At 40.7% G+C, this 21341-nt stretch overlaps 1 protein-coding gene across 1 annotated transcript in view; it reads left to right on the top strand.

Annotated features, from left to right (window-relative positions):
* b4galnt4a (beta-1,4-N-acetyl-galactosaminyl transferase 4a) overlaps positions 1 to 21341 on the top strand; it is a 158513-nt gene that overhangs the window by 85639 nt on the left and 51533 nt on the right. Inside the window, exons 3-6 of the mRNA XM_020641850.2 lie at positions 2334 to 2432; positions 12541 to 12636; positions 13376 to 13466; positions 14717 to 14817. Coding sequence (XP_020497506.2) covers positions 2334 to 2432; positions 12541 to 12636; positions 13376 to 13466; positions 14717 to 14817 — 387 coding nt within the window. The remainder of the gene's footprint in view (positions 1 to 2333; positions 2433 to 12540; positions 12637 to 13375; positions 13467 to 14716; positions 14818 to 21341) is intronic.

Raw genomic sequence — 21341 nt, 5'->3', positions numbered from 1 at the left:
AACTTGTGTGACACATTTTAGGCAGACTCAGGCATCAGATATTGTGTATCATGTATCCGGTATAGGGTTTTGGTTATTGGTTATTGTGTATGATGTATTGGTTATTATTGGTATTGCGCACAGGTAATCAGTTATAATTAGTTTTTTAGATACAAGGGTATCGTATAGGGTTTAATGTATTAGGAATAGAGTATCGGGTATCCTGTATGGTATAAGCTAGGAATCAAATGTATGGGTTATATTGGGTATAATAGTTTGGCTATGGGGTATCGGGTATTGTGAATCGTGTACTGGCTTTAGGGTGTCGGCAAACATGTCAGTCAATATACTGATCTCATACCATAGTTAATGAGCCATCCCGAAAGACTGGTTTTGGTGCTGGTATAGCTCAGTTTGAAGGGCAGGCACCCCATGTACAGAGGCTATACAGTGTTCTCCACAGAATGGATATATCTGTGGTTGTGCAGGTGGCAACAAGGGGTGGGTGGGGGAGGGTCGGCTATTAAAACGTCAGAATACATAACCACATGTATTTTGTGTTGTGCTTTGTTCTCCCACTTATTTAAGTGGCTGTTCACAAATGATTTTAATCTGCTCAATTGACCTAGGTAATGGTAAATGGTAAATGGACTTGAGCTTGTATAGCGCTTTTCTCGTGTTCTGACTACTAATCCCATGAACGCACGTGCATAAGTCGCCAACGGCAGTGGGAGCAATTCGGGGCTATGTGTCTTGACATGTTGCTGCAGGAGCTGGGGATCGAACCCCCAACCTTCCGGTTGACAGACAACCAACTGAGCCACAGCCACCCCTATTGTCTATTTGTGGGAATACAGATTCCTGTTCTTGACGCTGTTTGCTGCATGTCATGCCCACTCCCTACATTTCAGTCTACATATCTGTCCTGTCAATTAAAGGTCATGCATAATCCTTAAAAAGAAAAAAAAAAGGTTTCTCAATTATAATGAGGTAATTATTTTAAAAATACCACCGTAGTAGCGGAGAGTTGTAATGTCAATGTTAGTTAGCCAAATGTCATGACTCCATGTTTTCTACCAATAAGTATTTTTTATTGTAACTAATGTGCTATTTGACAGCTGATCAGTATCGGCTGGAGCTCAAATCTCTGTATTGGTCTAGCTTCATTTCCAAACAACTCATGACTTCTCTATGATTTGAATTTCACTAATAACTATGCCGTGCTTTCATTAGAGACTCAGCTGATGCAATATGAATATTACAGTAAGTGGTTCACTGAATGGGTCTCCATGTGATTCCAAGTGTTTATTTGTGTCTGTCAAGGCTAGTGCCGTAGCGTGTTGATGTTTCTTCGGCTGCACTGACAAACATGGGGGACTTTTACACTCCTCTGGTGTCAGAAAAAAGAGGAGTCTGTTGTCACATTTCTTCATCATTATTACCTTCCCTGTCCTCCTTCATCTCTCTCCCAGGGAAGTTAAAAAGTAATCAAAGGCTTGGCTTCCGACAGCTCGGTCTTTCTACTTCTCCCACTCTGAAAATAAATCTTTTTCCTCCCCTGATTCATATAAAACACAGGTGGCTACTTGAAAAAAGCACCTCGGTTCAGGGGTGCTGAAAACATCCCCAGTGTGTCTTAGTAGAGGTTTTCCTCTCTTTGACATCCCTGCTAAATGGATGATGCTTTGCCACTCATTTAGCAGCTCTGCAGCTCCGTCCCTCCTGCTCCTCTGGGAGCCCAGCAGCCCTTTATCTCCATGTAGCTGGCCGAGAAACTAGCTCTGCTGTGTTACTGTCCTGCCCGTCACACCGCAGCATTAACATTAACATGCCTCTTAGCAGGCCGCAGAGAAAGAGCCCTGCGGTGCTCTGGCTGGACAGCCGGGCTTAATTCCAGATCAGGGGGAGAGTTCAAGGCTCCCTGGAGAGGAGATCTTGGCAGACAGGTTGGATGGTTGGAGTTTGTTGGAGATTAGGGCTTTGGTGAGTCAAATGCTGGATTTGGAATGAATGGTGAGGGGAAGATTCCTCAGGGTCTTAGTAGTAGCCTTCTGAGGATATAAACTTGTGACTTCTTGGCCACACGTGGGTGTTTGTTTATGTGTGTGGTACTCTCAGCTCGGTTTAATGCACAGTACATGCCATAGTGCTGTCGTGAGTTAGAAAGGGCCGTGGTTTTAGCTACTTTATTTCATCATATAAAGAAGGGTCAGTCCTCAGTGATAAATGGATGCTTTCATGTATTTGTGGAATGATGTTTCAAATCCACAATCAATTTCCATGTCTTGCTTCAATTTTCTGTGTAGTTCACTGAATAAGTTTTTCCTGGTTTCTGCTTATTTTTTTCCCTCAAGGATGATGAGCCAATCACAGGACGGGCTGATGGCAGAGACCACACCCACATCAGGAAGTTTCTCAGCCAGCGACACAAGAAAATGCCATGGAAACCAGAGGTACTGTAGCAGGATTTTATTTTTGTGTCTTAGACGTACACTTTTAATCATTCTCTTGTATTAACCTCAGTCTATCGGGCATATAAAGGATTATTATGTTGAGCCCTTCAATTACTTTTCTATTGATGTGACTCATCAGCTCAATCTGGCAACACACACAGGCACCAATGTTTTATTAGTGAACCTTTGAGAACATAGTTTCATGAATGCTGCTTCATCACTGGTTTTTATAATTGAGTGTTTGCCTTTGTGCGTTATAATTTAGCAAGCTGCTGTCGGACTCTCATTTGCTTTCAGCTGTCCTCTTAAATAAAGTTGATATGTGAGGGCAAATAGAGATCTAGTCATTCTCTGGTTATTTCATGTGAAGAACAAAATGTGCCTTATGGTTATGATGATAAATTATGCGAGTGGGGAGTGATAATGTTTCATCCAAAACCATTAGTGGGTCATATTTTAAGGCTACTTTGACGTGCAGATTACAAGTTGATTTAGCTCACCCCAATTTTTCAGCTCACTTACTGATGTAGTTTATACACCCGCGTGAACAAAGGGAGCAGCAGACGGGGCAATTAAGCAGAGGATTTGTGATAAGGAAAGCAGCTCTAGATTTGTAACCTGTTCAGCAGAGTTTAATTAAAGGACTGTGTGTGTAGTCTTGTGTGTGTGCATGTGTGTGTGTATGTGTGTCGTGTATGCAAATTTAATCTGCAAAATATGATTTATTAGTCGCTCTCTACCTGGGGTAAAGTTGGACTATCTCTGCAGAACAGCACAGTGTGTAGTTCTGAGCAAACAGTAGAAAAGGTAACTCTCGGCTTGAGATGGATAATACTATGAAAATGACTGTAGCGTACGTTTTCTTTTTCCCAACTCGATCAGTCTGACTGCAGCTGTTCTGACTTTTTTTTTTATACGATTCTCTTTTATTCACTGCCTGGGCTTTCCTGCTGCTTCTGCAAAGCATTATGAATATAATCTTCTGCACAAGGCAGCATTACAGGGGTGCTGAACACAGTGTGTTGCCTGATAATGTCACAGCATATGTTCTTTTATTTTAGTGGACTCTCCAAGGCGAGCTGGTTTTGAAGTTCGCCAGCGTTTCCTCTCCTTACCCCGGCAGCATATAGAAAATAGATCCATGAATCACGTTAAATATGCTAAAATGATATTTTTGTTTGTTAAACTGACATATGTGGCTCATATCTGTTTTTTAATCTCATCCGGCCTAAAAACATCTGCTGCCTGAATATTGAATGGCCTGCATCAAACCGTGGACTCTGCTTTTGGCTTAGTTTATAATGCGCTACTTAGTAAATGAGAAGCCACATTGATATTTAACAGCCGTGCCAGGACTGCAGCCAAACAAACTATCTTCATCTAGACCATGAAGACTAACTCCACACATATAAATGATGGCATTAGCTTCAGAGAGACACTTTATTATTTCAAATCTGAATTTCCTTGCTTTCTGTTTTATCATTTTTTACTGGTGATCTGTTAACATCACAGGATGTGTTTACACCAAAAAAAAAGAAAAAGAAAATTGACGTGTTTCCGCTGACCAAACATTATTCCTTATTCATTGTAGAAGCAGCCTCAAAAGGGAAAGACATTTTTTAACATCTGCACCAACCACATTTTACACGACATTAGGCACGACAAGCATCAAAGTTCACTTGCAGAAGGCAACATGCCATTTCTCTGACTCATTTCCAGCCCACTCATAAAGCAACATGTCACTCGGTTCCTCTGGCTATTCTGCTGATCGAGCATTATTTGATCAAAAATGTCAAGCACCTCTAAAAACATGTATCCTCAAAAATAAAATCTCATACTCTCTTCATCTCTCTCATATCTGCTACGTGAAGCCTAGTCTGTCAGAAATCTCGGAGAGCAGCCGCTCTTCCTCCGCTTCACTCACTAGCTATCGGTCCTAATTACCAGCACTAACTTGTGTTCCTGATGAACAGCCAAGATGGCAGAGGTCTGAGGCGTATAGACTCGGGCTGGTGGGGGGTAGAGCGGTGCCATATGGCAGCTGCCACAGACTAGCAGAGGTCACGTCGAATTCAGACTAGCAAAATATAACAATCTAGATCTGATTTTTTTCCTCTAATGAGTTCACCCATAATGAGATAGAGATGGAAACAAAGAAGTCAAAAACACTAGGTTATACACTAGGTTTCAGCGAGTTGTTTCCAGCCACTATTTGTGATTTAGAGGATTTCCAGCTGGTGATCTGATCCAGAGGTGACTGAGGATTAGCGTTGATATGCAGCTGTAGACTGGACATCCTCTGTCTGTCAAGGACACCAGCATGTCAAGGACACCGACACGGGATAGAGATCACATAGAAAGAGAAAAAGTGCTTGCTGCTCTTTGAGACTCAGGCATGAAGGGATAAACAGCCATTTGGAGCAAAGCTGACATGGATACAGAGAGAATTTGAGTATAATGAACATTTTTTATTTTGTCAAGAGCAAAGAGAAAGTGATACTAAGCAGGATTAGTGATGCTGAATTCATCCCGACTTCGATATCAGAGTGGCGTTCATGATGTCTTTAAGAGTAACTATCCCACGTTAGGAGTCATGAACCAACTTTTAATCGTGGATTTATTGTCAATACTTTCAGCGAGTGGGTCTGATGTTCATAAGGTTTTAGACCAGATAGTGATAGTGCGGTTTGTCAAAGATGGAGGAAAGCATTCTTGTACATCACTTTGGTTCTCTCTGGTTGGTCTATATTATTTTTTTGATGTAATTTCCCTTAAGAAAAAAACAAAAAAAACGTCTTTTATTTATCTCTCAGGAGGAAAGTGAGGAAGAAATTCTAGCACAACACTGAACATGACTCAGGTTGGAGCAGTCGTCACAGCTGGCTCCTCACATATGTAAAAAAAAAACTCAGTGACAAGACTGGAGGAGGATTCGATTATTTTCTTTTCGACTAGACAGAGGGAGAACGCTGGAGAAGAAGAAGTGTGATTTCTGTCTCTACCCTCTATATCTTCAGTCTTTCTTTCCTTCTTTCCTCTATCAGTCTGTTAAAAGAAACCAAACGAATAGACAAAGGGAGGTATACATATGATTGCATAAACACAGGCGGGTGAGTGATCGACAGCTTGTCTAGGATGAAAAGAAAAATCTCCTTGTCCCCTTTCTTCTTCTCACGTTTATCATTTCTACATATCCACATCCATCCCCCTCATGTTATATCCCTGGCATGAAAGAAGACATGTAATTGTGGGACAGATGGCAGATTATACAAACCCTCATTACAGTACTTGATGAGGCTGGAATCTAGATCATATGATCCTTGTCTTCCATTTTTTTTTTGCTGCTCTCCTCTCTGTGAAATGAGTTCTCATTATCTCTCCGCAGACAGTTTCTCCTTTCAAAAACCTTCTGCACCTTTGAACCCCATCCTTTTTTCCCTCCCTATACCCTACCTCCTTATCCTGCTTTCTTTTTCTTTCCTCTTACCTGAATCAATAACATGCAGAAAAAGATGAGTTAAAATGGAGAAACCCTCTAACTGCCCTCCAGAAATCCACATAAATATATGTGTACCCAAAAGTCCATACTCTCCATCTTTTGCCTGCTCCACTTTAAAAAAAAATTGTGCTCAAACAGGCCTTTTTCGGATATTTTCCCTTGATGACATCACAAAGGGCAGTAACCCCTCCCCCAGGTGGGTGAAACTCCCACAGCTAAGTTTTCGTTCTGCCCACTGAGTCTGCCTTCTGACCGTAAACAATTGGGCATGGTGCAAGCCCATCCCTCCCTATCCCTTCTAGAGGGGCGTGGTCAGACACAACTCATTTGCATTTAAAGGTACAGACACAGAAACAGCCTGTTCTGAGCTGGGCTGAAATAGAGGGGTTTATAGGCATGTTCAAATACAGGATCAGAGTGGATTTAGAACAAGAAACTTCACCTACTGGTTTTGGGGACCCCTGAGACTTATTTAAACTTGTTGAAAAGGAGCATAATATGTGACCTTTAAACTAAAACATTTTAGCAATGAAGCGTAGTAAAATGGCTGTAAAGCACAGGTTACAACATATCAACAGTGAGCTGTAATGTCATACCTCCTATACTATACATATGGGATATATAGACTGATTACTATTGTATATCTTGCCAGGAACATCATGTCACACTTTTTCGTATCCAAGGGGGATTTACAGTGTCAGTCTGTGCGAGTGCTCGTCAGTGCCTGCGCCGAGTGGCCATTTGTCAGCGCCTTCCTGCCAGCAGGAGCGCAGAAGGCTGCACCAGATTTTTGAGAAAAGGGAGACAGCATCCCAGAGGAGTAGGAGGAGGAGAGGGGGAGAAAAAGAGAGAGAGTCTGATTTGTTCTCTGTGTGATAGTGTGACCAGATGGGTGAGAGAGAGGAGATACTGTGGAGCTTTGGAGACAGAGATATGCTAAGACAAGCTCACAGAGATGTGGTTATGGGGGAAGAAATGTGTGCTTTGAGGAAGATAGGCAACACAGTTAATGTGCTGTTCAGGACAGCCTCTTAAACTGAGCAGTTTATTCTATAATATTTTATTTTTAACATCTTGTTTTTCTTTACTCGGCTCTCTTCCCCTGCACCTGTCATTTCACTATCCGGGCTTTTTTTTTTTTTTCTTACAACTGTCATCACATTTGACAGATGGCATTCAGTGTACCATCCATCTCCCTCTCCTCCCCTCTCTTACTTAATGTCAGTCAGAGCTATAGGTGCTCTGTTGTTTTGAAACATGTGGCAGCTTGAGATTATATAGAGGACTAAATCTGGAGTATGATGAGGGTGGATGAAGCAGGATGAAGACAAAGATGATGGGAAAGGATAGAGGGATTCTGGCTCAAGAGAGACTGCAAACCACAAATTAAATCCACAAGAAGAAGAAAAAGATCACCCTGTAAAAGGCAAAAACTGACTAAATGTCAAAGCACTGTCAAAAAGTTTACAATCAGGCATTTGCTAGGACTATCAAAGTATTGAATATTTACAATTTACCAAACCTTATATATCTACCCATAGCGGTCTTTATAAATGTACTCTTTAAACATTTTTTAAGGTGTATTTTCAGATTGCAGCCATATTTGAATGCACTTACTAGTTGATTTTTAATACACACACAGAAATACACACACATATACACACCAGTGATGAGAGGACAAACAATAAAAAGCATGGCTGGCTCCTGAACACTTAAATCTTGAAATAATTTATATCAATATTCAAATAATTTTCTCTAAAAAAGTGCATTTAAATGCGATTGATGTTTATGAATGCACATTGTTTTAGTTTCTTTATTTATGTTATCAATAACTGTTTTAAGAAATTATTCCTGATATAAGTTTGTGCAAAGATGGGGGAAGAAGTCAGATCATTTTCGTAATCTACATGATACTGGTTAATTATGTTTGCATGCAGCTTATGTCTGAACTTGAATTCATACAATCTTTGCTTTACTGCAGAAGACCGCAGAAATCAAAAACTTAAGCGTCTGTAAACTTTCTTGGAAACTTGGAGTTCTTTCTATGTAGGAATAAAGACAAACAAAAATCCAAATGACATTTATTATTATTTGGACATATTTCTACATTTGATCTGCAACTGTGTGATGTGCTCTGTTTTTTGATTGACTACAGACTATCAGAAGTCATTCACTGGTGTGTTTTTTTTGTATCAGTGCGGTGAATGTATATCAGCAAAAATGACAGCTTCCAAGTAATGGCGAAAATCAATGGAGACATAGAACACTTCACTGCAGTTTCTTCTGAATATGAGCCTAATTCTTTTAGTCTTATCCTTATCATGTCAGCAATTAGCCTGACAGATAGCCACTTTGAGCCTGACTGCTGCATCAGCTCACCAAAGGCTCACCAGCTCAAGCCTAGTGAAACAGGATACCATCATACGATCTGAATGACTGAATACCGCAATCCCAATCTCCACAATGATGGAGTGTGTGAGTGCTTATTTGTCCCACAACGCAATCATAAAGAGCGGGAATGCTCTAACGCACTTTCCTTAAGTCTTTATGTCTGCATACTTTTCTTTTGGACTTACGCAGATGGATGCAATAGTCCAACCTCACTACATGTAAACAAATTATCAATGAAGTGTTCAATAGTTCATGCAAAGTGTGCTGAAGGTGCCCTTTGGTGAGGAAAAACCAAAGCTCTAGTATAGTTGGCTATTTCATTATGACATTTCTTAAAAGAGATCATGGTAAGAAACGAGCTACGTAGCGGCACAAGCAGCCTTCTTCAGGGCGTAGCTCTCAGCACACAGTCTGCCACGTTCTGTTGTAAGCTAGTTTATTAACAGGATAGGTTTTTAGCAATTTCATTATGTAAAAGTCATTGAACAAAGGCTTTTTTACTTTTCCCAGAAGATGGCCTTTTTGACGTATTCAACAGTTTGAAAAATAGATAAACCAAACATGAACAAAAGGCCTTTTTGATCTGAGATTCTGCTGCAGCTCTGTAACAAATCCCTGACGTCACTCTGCCTCTGTACTGTTACATTAAACCCCTGAAAGGCGTGATATTGTGTGATTTTACGGTGCGTTAAGGCGTTGCAGAAGTACAGGAGGAACAATGTGTATACAAACAGTGCCACCTTCATACACACACACTCAGAGGCACACACACAACTGCTGTTACGCCCTGTCAGCCCCGACGTGCAGCGACGCCATTTCTTAACCTTGCTGGCTCAGCAGCAGGACGACTGCTCCCCCCCATCCATTACGTCTCAGTAACAATTATGTCCCCTTAACATTAACAGGAAAGACGAGGTGTCACAGTCCTGTCTTAAGCCGGCAAAGTGGAATGATGACATTTTTGTGTATTTTGGTCTGTTTGCTATTTGTGTGGAACTTTTTATGCTACTGTCTTCATCAGGACTCCCTTGCTGAAGAGATTTTGTGTCTGATTGTTCCTGGCAATTATTTTTTTAAAGGTTCTAAAGTTAGCATGAACATAACAGGAAAAACACAAATATGTAACATCTACTTTAATCACTTTGGGTGTTACCTGTAGCAAGTTGTATGTTTTATTTGGAGAAATATTCTCAAAGGAATTAACCTCATCACCTTTCTTCTGATAGTTTGCTAAAATATATTGCGATGTAAGACAAAAATACACTAAAAATTAGCTTTTAGGTTATCATTTAATGAGACATTTTGTTTCTAGGCAACATGTGATGTCATGATGGTGTGTCTCATTCCTAATTTTTATGCCTCAAGCCCTCACATACTACATGTCTGATGTCATTTAAGTCTGAGGGGGTTTAGTGCTGAGGCTAAAGGGTGGAAATTGTGTTAGTTTGATTTGAGCTTTTCTTATGCAGTTTTGCCAGGAGTCTGTTTAGCTGACAGTAAATGTGTTAAGTGTGGGAGGGTACAGTTACAGTTACTTTATGATCTTCCTCGTCTGTTGATAAGAAAGCTCGTCCTTGTAAACAGAACGCCGCTGAAGTCCGTCTCTGGTTTTTCGTGTAAGAATCAGAAGATAACAAATGAAGAGAGTAGAGGAGAAAAGAAAGGCAACAGCAGTCGTTCCATTTCTTCTTTTGCCAATTACTGTCTGTGAATGTAAGCTGACATGTTGTACAAAGACTGTTGTTTCAAAAGACACAAGCTGCCATTGCACAGTCATCTTGTACAACACACACACACACACACACACACACACACACACACACACACACACACACACACACACACACACACAACTGAGGTAACCATGAAAAATACGGCGATTCATGTTACCATCTCTACGCAAACTGTTAATGAGAGTGTCTCTTTATCCGTCAGTCCTAAATGAGGAGTCAGGAGGGATGTAAAAACAAGATAGAGGGAGACGGGAGAGGGAAGTGTCAGCCAACAGCTGAGCTCAGAACAACCAGAAACAGAGAGAAGAGCAATGGACGGCACACAGGGGGAGATGGAGGGATAAAGAGAGGTAGAAATAGAGAGGTCTGAGAGAGGAGTAGACAATGTTAGGGATAACAGAGACTGAAGCAGCTCTCCCAAAAGCCCAAACAGAAGCAGGAAAACAAAAGGATAACAGGGTGAAGTCAGAGAATTGGGAAAACAAATAACTTCCCTCTCTCGCCATTCAACATCCTGTTAGGGCCAGAGCACAGACAGACCTCTCACAGTGCTGTCACCCACAAAATAGAGCCAATTATACACATGCACCCCTGGCCAGAAGCCAACTTTGCAGCCCTTGGCTTCTCCAGGACTACACAGGGATTGTGTGTTTGAATAATTTTTTTTCCTTTTAGACAAAAGGAGCAGTGAGGAGGGGACCACCAGGCCACAAAAGGGGTAGCTCTTTAAACCCTCAGGAAATGTATTAAAAGCTTTACATAAGACATATTTACACAGGAAAAAGCTCCGTCTGCTGAATCCCTCTAGCCTCCCTCTCACTGCCTCTCCCGTTTTTTAAACATCAGATATTCTTGTTCATCTTTTTGACACACCGTTTCCCTCTGATTTGGCTCTCTTGACCCGGCAAATCCCTGTCTCTTTCTCATCCTAGTTTACATTTGCATTTGCATCAGTCCTTTTTTTACTTTTCTGATGCATGTCGATATAAATCTTAAGATCTAAAGTCAGGGGTCTCACTGCTCTGGACTGACATGTTTGCACAACAAAAAAATATCTCATGGTTGATGCATGAGCTGTAATTGCCTTGCTGTTGTCAGGGTGCAGGGCACAGTGACGGGAGAGGAATGAAATGCAACTGTTTTAGGGTCAGGCCATCTGCTAGAATACCTGTGTGATTCTTGAAAGGAGCATGACACCCTCCATCAACGTCTTTGTGACTTAAAATGTAGACAGAGTGCAGAGTAGCTTCCACCGAGGTGTTCACCTTTCTGTCTCACCCCAATAATCCCACTGATGAGAGGACAACAGGCTGTGCGGCTTTGAGGTCACTCCTTTCTCGCTCAATTGATTGACGGCTCGCACTCGTTGACGACAAAGCTCGTAGCCTCTCCACACACAGAAAAGCTACACCCATCAAATAAAGTAGCTTTTCGCTTTGATCTAACCAGGGAGTCCAACTGCATCGTTTCATAGTCATTTGGTGGGAATCCACTTTCTGCTCAACTTCTGTGTGATGTTCTAAATATCTGTGGCAGCGCTACAGTGGCAGCCTGCTGGGACTGTTGTCACACGTCGGAGCGGGGCATGTGTGGGTGCAGTGTGTGGATGCAGTGTGTGGATGCAGTGTGTGGATGCATGTTGGTGTAGTTGGGTTGATCCTCCGGTATGAAAAGTTTGCAGAGTTTGCAAATCATTCACTGAGACAGATGCTCATGGAGTGACACTAAGCTGTTGTGCATCTGTGCACATGTGTGTGTTTGTTTTGCAGATTTTAAACCGTGCATCTGCACATTAAGCTGCATCTGTAGCCTCTTATTTTTTGGAGGATATTACATCCCCCCCCCCCCTCCCCCCATATCTAACCCTCAATTTCTATGTGCTGTTAGTAAGTCTATATCTCGATGTGTGGATGTGTTCGTTTGTGGCCCAAACCCCTTTACTTCCACAGAAGTGTCAGTCTGACACACAAGTCATTTGAGAGTCATTTTTTTCCTCACATATGAGCAGAGCCGATTGTGTGTGCATCTGTGTGTGAGGGAACTCTACCCCAAGGCAGACTGGTTTCACCATCTGTCCTTGCTGTGTCCTGTGATTTCCCTGTGTAATTCAGACAAATGTCAGACTATGGGCAAGGGATGAGCTCTGACAAACTGCTCCAGACACGCTCGGCTCACAGTCTTCCCCCTGATACTCCTGATGAGCTCTCTGTCACCTTCCCTTACCCAGGGTAGTGAGAACATTTTAAACTCTGTGAAGCGTTTCACATATCACCGAGAATGCATGTCTCTTGCGTGGCGGAGACATGAATTACAAAGAGTACATTTCAGCACAGAAATCTATCTACTGCCAGCAGTTCAAATGGCAATCTTGCACTCAGGCGGGGACGTACTAAAGGATAACCCACCTGTTCAATAGGAAATGTAATGCTGTTGTTTCTGCAAGCTCTAACCTGTTTCCTCTCTGTGTGTGATTGTGTGTTTGCAGTATAAGGGCCAGGCAAACCTTCATGTATTTGAGGACTGGTGTGGCTCCTCTGTTGCCCAACTCAGAAAGAACCTGCACTTCCCTCTCTATCCTCATGTAAGTATTACAGATAAGACTGAGTTACCCTGTTCCACTTCCTGTTCCTACACCTTTAAGGCTCTGCATACTGGCATGGAACTCTCACAGTTTACAATTACAGCATTGGGAAAGTTACCACTAGATCAAATTTTAGTAAACTTTGAAGCTACAGTTAGTTTACTTGAGGAAGAGTCAGACAGAAGCCTGCTATTGTTTTCTTACTGGCAAGAGATGATGTGCTAGTTTGGATAGCTGCTTTTCCTGCCAGATTTGATCATTTCTTGCAAGCTAACTAATTACTCATGCAGTTAAATATCAGTTACATGAAATGCTCTATATTTTGTATGATCTCTATTGATGTATTTCATTTGTTATTCTCTTGTTATTGCAGGACAGAGTCAAAGAAAAATGTCCCTTTGGGGACAATAAAGTATATCTTATCTAATCTTATCTTGTGTTTCATACACGTCTTACACTTTTGCTCTTCCATTTTTAATCTTTGTATAACTTAAAAATAATATGTGAAACTGAGTAGGTCTAACTGTTTCTCACGTCCAAAGCATACATATAAATATCATGCCCTTTACAGGCCTGCTGTGCCTAGTTACAGTTGCTAAGACATGATTGGACAATTGCTGGGTTAGTGAGTGGTCAATTGATGGGTAGGGTGAAATAACTGACAATGCTTACCCCTCTATTTGTTAATGCAACAAGTGCTGCATGTCTGGCCTGAATCTATCCCTGCTTGTTATTGCAGACAAGAACCACAGTGAAGAAGCTGGCAGTGGCTCCGAAGTGGAAGAACTATGGCCTGAGAATATTTGGCTTCCTTCACCCTTACAGAGATGGTAACTAGCTCATCTTATTAGCGTGTCGATCCTCTGGGGCTGAGGGCCTTGGAGCATGTGTTCTTTATAAGAGCTGACAATTTCCCCAGCCCTGTTAATCCAAATGCCTGAGAGCTACTAATATAGTGGCTATTCACATTTTTATTAGGGCTGAATGCCAGAGATCTCACGGCCAAATCTCATTGCCCTCATGGACCGATCATCGAGAACAGTTGCTATGGTAACTGAAAAGCCTTACACCCAAGTGCCCTTACACAAATTGCAGAATATGAACTTATTAATTCGATTAGTGTTCATTTCAGTCTTTTATGTAGATTCTGCTTGTGGTTTGGCCCTCTCCAGCTGATGTATCAAAGGTCACACAATTCTCAGGCTTCCTGCATGAACTCGTAACAAGTGCCCTCCACCTCACAATGCAGGATGCAACCTTTAGGGGGGCATTGCAGCTTGATCGAGTGTAATTTAATTGTTAGCTGCTTGGAAATGCTTGTAAGTAGACCAAGATTACAGGAGATAAAGACACAATGTAATTTAATGATCTGAAATGTATCCACAGTTCTCTTTGAATACCTGTACCTGTACCTTCAGGATACATTTCTATTTAATACATGTCAAGTCAATGTTAAAACAGCCGAGGTTGACCAAAGTGTTTTTAAACTGCTTAGTATTGAAAATGCTTTGGAGAATTTCTATGCAATGAAAGACAATATCTCTCTGTGTTTTATATCTGCTACATAACACACAATACTGCATGTTCCGACACACCCAACACATCCAGATTTAAACATGTCAGTCTTTACAAGGACGAGAAACAACCGCAGCTCAATGATATGTCGTTTTTATTCACAACATAAAAGGGAAAGTTTCTCAGGCAACAGATTCAGTCTTGCATCAGCTAAGGCTAAAAAATAAGACTTAGCTGCTACTGATGCAGCTCCTACTAATAATAGATGGAGAAAATTTACATATTTTATACTCAAATATTAAACATTTTGATCAAACTTTTCTGTGTTCATGTTTGCTTTACATACCCCTTTTATGCAATGGTGTTTTTTTTTCTATAAACACACTTTGTATGTAAGGATTAGAAACTGTGGCCATCAGTGTTGGTGATAATTTTAGATCAATTTTTACACCTGTGAATCTTTTTTTCTGTGGCCTTGCCTTCTCTGATGCTACCGTGATTATACTGAGATCATACATATCCACTGCCACTAACACAAACTCTGATCATGTTCTTCCCTCTCCAGGTGATTTCCAGTTCTCTGTATCGTCTGATGATAACTCCGAGTTCTGGCTGAGTCCTGATGAGAGCCCTCTCAATGCCAGACTGCTGGTTTATGTAGGACAGGTAAGAGCTGAGCTTGTGCTGCAGTCTTGTATAATATCTGAGCCACAGAGAAAATCACTACTCTAAAATCCAAAAAGGTCCCCGCATGCTTTATGCTCTCTGATTCTCAGTGAATTCAAATTTTCAGGACTATGACTACAGTCTCTGGTTTTTAGCAACAAGCTTTTACTATGGGGAGTTATAGGATCACCTGGGGCCTTAAATAGTTTCCAACTCCTCAATGTCATGACTTAAATAGAAAAAAATACATTTGTATAATATATACCCCAGGGAAAGAGGCGCTTCCCCAGTACATTATGTGAAGAGAATCCAAACCCATACGATTTGCTGGGTTAGACTCTTAGCTCTTAATAGCATCCATTCGCTTCTTTCCTAGACAACCATGCACGGAATGACAGATTAGATGTAAGAAAGTATACTCTAGGTTTGTTGCTTTAAAGGGGATGTAAGAAACTGGATTATACAGGCTTTCAAAAAAGCACTGACCATTGGCCAAACAGCCGACTAGTCACTTAATTACAGCCGGCTCATTTTTCCTAATGTTGATTCTAATAGAAAAGTTCGACTAACAAGTTGTGACTCGCTTCCCCTGTACATGTTTGAAGCTTTCACCTTCACTAGAGCCATTATGATCTGTAAGGGTCAACCCCACCGCTCAGTGTGTGAGTGTGGCGGACATGAGAGCTCTCAGCTAATTGCAGACTTAAGTGTTTGAGAAATATGAGCAAGATAACTGCAGAGAAGAGGAAGAATCACATTTTACTGCACAGAGATGGTCATCATCATTACCATAATACTGGCTGCTTCAGAAAACACCAGATACCTCCTTTTACGTCATTACATTTCCACCACAAATTGTTGTTTTAATATTCACCAGAATGCATGAAATTAATGTTTGAATGCCCAAAATCTCACCACATCAAACAGTAATCCTTCAGAATCATACCAGGTTAACGTTTAATCAAATAATGCAAATGATCTCAACCCGGGAATTTGATAAACTTCACAAAAGTCAATCGTTTGTCACAGTAAGATTAGCTTTCAAAAACTTCCTACCTCAAAAAACTGTGATAGTGCTATTTATTCAGCTAATGAGTGTTACAACTTGTGAGAGAAAAGGCTTAAATTCCAAGGGAAGAAAAATGTGAGCTAGCTAGTGATTATTTAGTGAATATATGACAAGGTAAAACTACACATTTGATAACTTATTTTCCTAAAGCGAAGTCAAAGAAGCTTTCGGTAGCATTCAGCCAATCTTTAGCTAACATTAGCATCAGAGTTTCCCTATCTGTTACATTTTCTGATGCTGATCAGTTAAGAAGCTGAGAAATAATGATGCATTAGGCTCCTAAAGGTTTATAGGACTTGCATTTGAGCCTCCCAAACAGCTGAGCGTGACGTCAGAAGAAAATGGACGCTGTGTGAATTTCATGAATTGCTGTGATTTGACATCCATGCTGAGACAGGTTTTTAAAAAGAGCAGTGGGCCCTGACCAGACGACAACATCAACCCTGTAATTCACCTGCGCTCATCTGAACAGCAACAGGAGTGACACTGAGCTATTTGACCTTGCTGGTCTTTGGTAATCATCTGCGCGTGTCATGTCATCCTTGTAACTCTCAGGCTATCACTCACCTCCAACACACAGCTCACAAAACAGCCGACTTAAATCCTCCTGTAGAACATCCTCTGAGAAATGGTTTCCTTTTCCATCTATCCTTGAAGTAACCTCTGCCAGAAATCAAATAGAAGTCAAACTGTGCTGCTGCTGCCTTCGCCAACAAAGTTTTCTGGGTGAAACCTTCAGACAATTTTAAGACGTAAAGTATGCATGAAGCTGCAGAGTGTTTGAACTGCATCATATGACTGGTCCGGGCAATATGTAGAACGACTAAAGGTTCAGCTATGGAGCCATCTGTATTCTAACAGGATGTGAGATGCCACCAGGTTCTGTTGAAGCTGAGATTAATTAGCGGGCAGCGAATATTGATGTGACATTTAGCAGTGGAGAGATATCATCGAGGTAATGGCAGGGGACCAGTGCTATGGCCAGGGATCATTCATTCTGCCACAGGCTGACAGACAGGCCTCGCTGGCTGACCCGACCTCAGAGACACATCGTGTTTCACAGATCAAAATCTGACTCTCAGCTGTGTTTCTCATTACATGACCCATCTGTCTGCAGGAGTTCAGGGGACAACTTTTCTTTTATTTGTATCACTCTTTTATAAGTTAGTATTTGATATTCAGTGTATGTTGTGGTCCTTGCATATCAGCGATATTATGCTCCGAGAGGATGACTCAGTGCTTTGTTAATATGAAAAGAAGACTAACTGTCTTCCTTTTCAACCTTAAACTCTTAAAATGTCTTCTTGTAAATTTAATATGAATAAAAATGAGATAATTACAGGTGTTAATTGTTGGAAATAGATGATAATTAAGTGAACACATTATGTGAAGGCCACCTATCTGTTTGAATATTATTAAACACACTCACAGATAAAATGTTGTTGGAAAAAGGTCTGAGCTATTTAGCTAGTTGTAAAAGTGGATGGATCTGTCTGTGTTTGTTGTAATGTATCTCCAATGTTAAAATAATCTGATGATTGATTTGTATGCAGTGAGTGGAATCTCATTATTTTAACTTAAACTTTTACAGTTTTGTTTTTTTAGTTTTGTATTTTAAAGGCTAAAGGTTCAGAAGTTGGAACTTTGATGGTTCTGGAAAATATTTGTTAATGTTTCTTTTTTTGTCACTTTATTGCAAAAGTCATAAACAGTCATCATTCAAAACAGTTACCTCAGAATGCGTTGTAGGTGGGAGGGGGCGGGGTTTGCGCTTTACTGATCTTTAGATTTCATGTACCTGTACAGTCCATCAAGTCTTTCTTTTGGATACATATTGTGTACTTCCTGTAGGTCACCTCTTAGAAGATATGTATATTCTTCATTGTCTAAAGGTTGTTCTATAGTTAAAAATAATATTTTAGGTCTAGGTGGATGTTGTTGTTTCCACGTCCTTGTTATCTGCTTCATGGCCGTCACTCGCAAAATGTTAAAAAGATAAATATCAGCAGCGTTTATTACCTCCAGTAAATTGATGCCCAAATAATGTTCTACCTCTAAATGTGTATTTAACTGAAAAATGAACTTGAAAACTTTATTTACCTCTTCCCAAAATGATAATAAAACTGGACATTTCAAGAAGTCAGCATAGTTTGCCTCTTGTTCCCCACACCCTCTCCAACAATTGGCTCAGTATGTTAAAGTTTCATGAGGTACTTTGTAAAAATGTAGCTGTTAGTTATTCTGAGGTTTTAAGGATAATAAATCACATTATATATAATCAAAATGTCAAATTTCAACCCCTGACAGGATGTTAAATAAATTAACAAGACTATTAAATCACAAGTGTATGCCTGACTCAGTATTTGTGGAGCTGTATAGTGTAGTTGACTGAATAGATTTAATGGCATGGCTGTATTTCCTCCTCTATGTCCTGACTCACTGCTCTAAAAATACACATTCTATTGTAAAGGATTGCTGCTTCATGTTAGTCCTCACTGTAGTTGTTATCCTGAATAGTGGACTGGCTATATATGGAATGTGCTGCCATGAGACATTTAGCCATGATAGGATGGAAACTAGGGACCTGAACTGTTTCTGTAGAGACCCTTGTCAGCATTTGGTTAGCTTGCAAATCTTTCACCGGCTGTGTCAGACATCTCCTGATACCCCTCAGGACATCTCCACGAAGAGATGACATCATCCTCCAAGGTCAATTTTTGCCTTTCCTGCACGCCCACACACCCACACACACACACACACACACACTTGAAAAGAAAAATGCATATAGAGAAAGTTGTCTACTTAAGCCTTTTTTTAAAAACCTGATTCACATGTAGCTACTTTAAAACATACATCAAAGCATTTCTCAGAAAGTGAAACTCGACATTGAGTCATGGCTGGTTGGTCGTTTTACTCCCTTATGCACACCAACTCATTTTGGTCATGTCTTTAGAGGGAGTGGAAATATCTAATAAACACACTCTCCTTGGTTCTGCTGGGACACTATCCGTGAGCATACGGATGTAAGTAATGTGGCTGCGGATGATGCATTGTCCCCTCTTGGCATTAATCATATTTTACAGCTAATCCGTAATGAGATTTTCCTTCAATCAGAATGTACAGACAACTCCCGCAGAGCTTCCCCACGGAACCAGACGAGGCTTGTCTGATATTGAGAGAGCCTTTTAAGTAGTACAAAGATCTAGTGTGCGTCTACATTCATGACTTCTGTGTGTTCATGCACTGCTGAGTTTGAGCAGACACATGCAGGTTTCAGATGTATGTCATACATGTTGTGATACCTGTTCCGTCTGGTTTTAAGGGGTAGACACAGGGAAACAAACACACATTTGGAGACAGGAGACCGAGTCAGAGAGGTGTAATCAATATGAGACTTAACAGCAACAGGAGCTGTACTCGGTCGTAGATGGGAAGAATTTTATCAGAAGAGTTGTGAAGAAACAGGCTTACTGTAAGTGCCCTAGACAGTTTTTTTTTTCATGTTGTTTTCATCGCTTGGAATATTCTGGCTAGATGACGAGCTAGATGGGTTGATTTTAACTGCCAAGGTATTTAATATGCCCGACTCACCGCAACCGCAAAAAGGAATGACTGCCGTATAAACAAGCCAACGATGGTGAACGGAGGTAACCGCCATAATGTTCAGACAGACTAAAAGGCCACTGCACTGGTACCTAAACCAAAAGTAACTACGCCCCTTTGGGAACATTTCGGCTTACAGTCAAATGAAAAAAGGATTTGTCAAATCTGCGCCAAAAAGATCCCTGCGAGGAAACACATTTAATTTGAGCTCTCACCTCATGAATAGTATCTGACCCACAAGATTATTTTGATTGTGACTTTTACCTATTTTATAATATTTTTGAACAACAACGTTGTGACAATCAGTAGCAGACCACGGAGCAGTGTGCATGCCAGCAGCAGAGTGCAGCAGACACTACATAGCGCCTGGTGCTGAAAAACAGTAGTTTGTTTTTTAAAAACCTGTGCAAAACGATTTGGCTACAGAATACATAATGACAGGCTCAGTACTTTATGTGAAAAGCAGCTCAATTGGCCCAAAACTCAGTGAGGTTTGTGCAGCGTATCAGCTCGTGCGTTCTCTCTCTATCTCACTCTTTCTCTCTCTTTCTCTCAATTTCCTACTCTCTCTCTCTCGTCAAGTTATGTATTCTGTATCCAAATCGTACTGTACAAGTTCTTAAAAAACCAATGGCTTGGGCTTTTTTGTAGGGAAAAAGCTCAAGAGGAGGTGATTCTGGTGATATCTGTTGCTGCTGTGACAGTGCTTCACTTCAGCAGCAGGCGCTGTCTACTGTCTGCAGCTCTGCTCTGTTCCATGGCCGGATCGTTTGTCTCTGTCACTTTTTGTCACAACATTGTTGTTAAAAAAGTAAAAGTCATGTTTAAAATACTGGCAGGAGAGTTTATGACCCGTGATTCATAAAAAAATGTGCTTATTACATAGAAAAAAAGGGGGCTCTGTTGAGCCTCCCACAGTGGAAATTCCTTCATTGAGAGACCCCTACTCGACTCAGCTTCCACCTCTTTGCTGGCTTATTGATCAGTCAGAAGTTAGTTGGAGGAAGCATTTCCAATATGGCCACAGCGGTTGTTGAGCTTCAAAAAGCCTCCCCAAAAATGAATGTTTGACATCACTGTGACTACGTCCATGTTATATACAGTCTATGGAAGACATTTGAATCAAATTTAAAAGGTCAGAAAAGGTGAAAAAAGGTGTGCACAATTAAATGAATGATGAAATGAATGAATGATTGAATTCTATTAGTTCGTCTCAGTTTCATAATGCTGATGTTTTATGCTAGTTGACATTCATGCTGCCATGGCTTACTAAAACGCTTGCTTATGAATCCATTAATGAAGTTGTTCACCATACCTGTGCTTTTCTTCTACGACAATTCAGAACGTCTGTTATAAAAAAAAGACAGATTTAGCTGTTTTTCAAACCCTATTTTGGGACAGATGTTGCCACCTGGCATGTAGAAACATCTGTCCAAAAATAGATAAAAAGCATTTTGGAATGAAAACCATGACAAGCATATAATGAGTTACATCTTTGTTGAAGTTCCAAGTCGAATCTTTCTGCCTCCATGCACCCAGTAATCCATTTGGAAAGACATGAAAAAGAAAAAAAAAACAGGGAAGAAATTGGATGCCCTCAAGATTAAAATTTCGAACCTGTGTGAGACGGGCAATCCATCAAATCGGCACGTCTATGTCTGCTTGTCTTCCTGTTGCAGTTATTTTAGTGAGTGCAGAATGGTGGATTCAAACTAGTCAAACAGATGCACAATGTAAACACAATACAATAAAAACATGATTTGAGGACAATTGTGACAGAGTACCAAACTCAAACCAGTTTGAAGAATCTGCAGGTTGAATTCATGTAACTTTACAATGAATGCCAAGTGGA

Source organism: Labrus bergylta, chromosome 7 (genome assembly GCF_963930695.1).
Source record: "Labrus bergylta chromosome 7, fLabBer1.1, whole genome shotgun sequence".
NCBI classification, from domain to species: Eukaryota; Metazoa; Chordata; class Actinopteri; order Labriformes; family Labridae; genus Labrus; species Labrus bergylta.
Note: the sequence above shows the minus strand (reverse complement) of the source record. Positions and strands in the feature narration are given on the sequence as shown.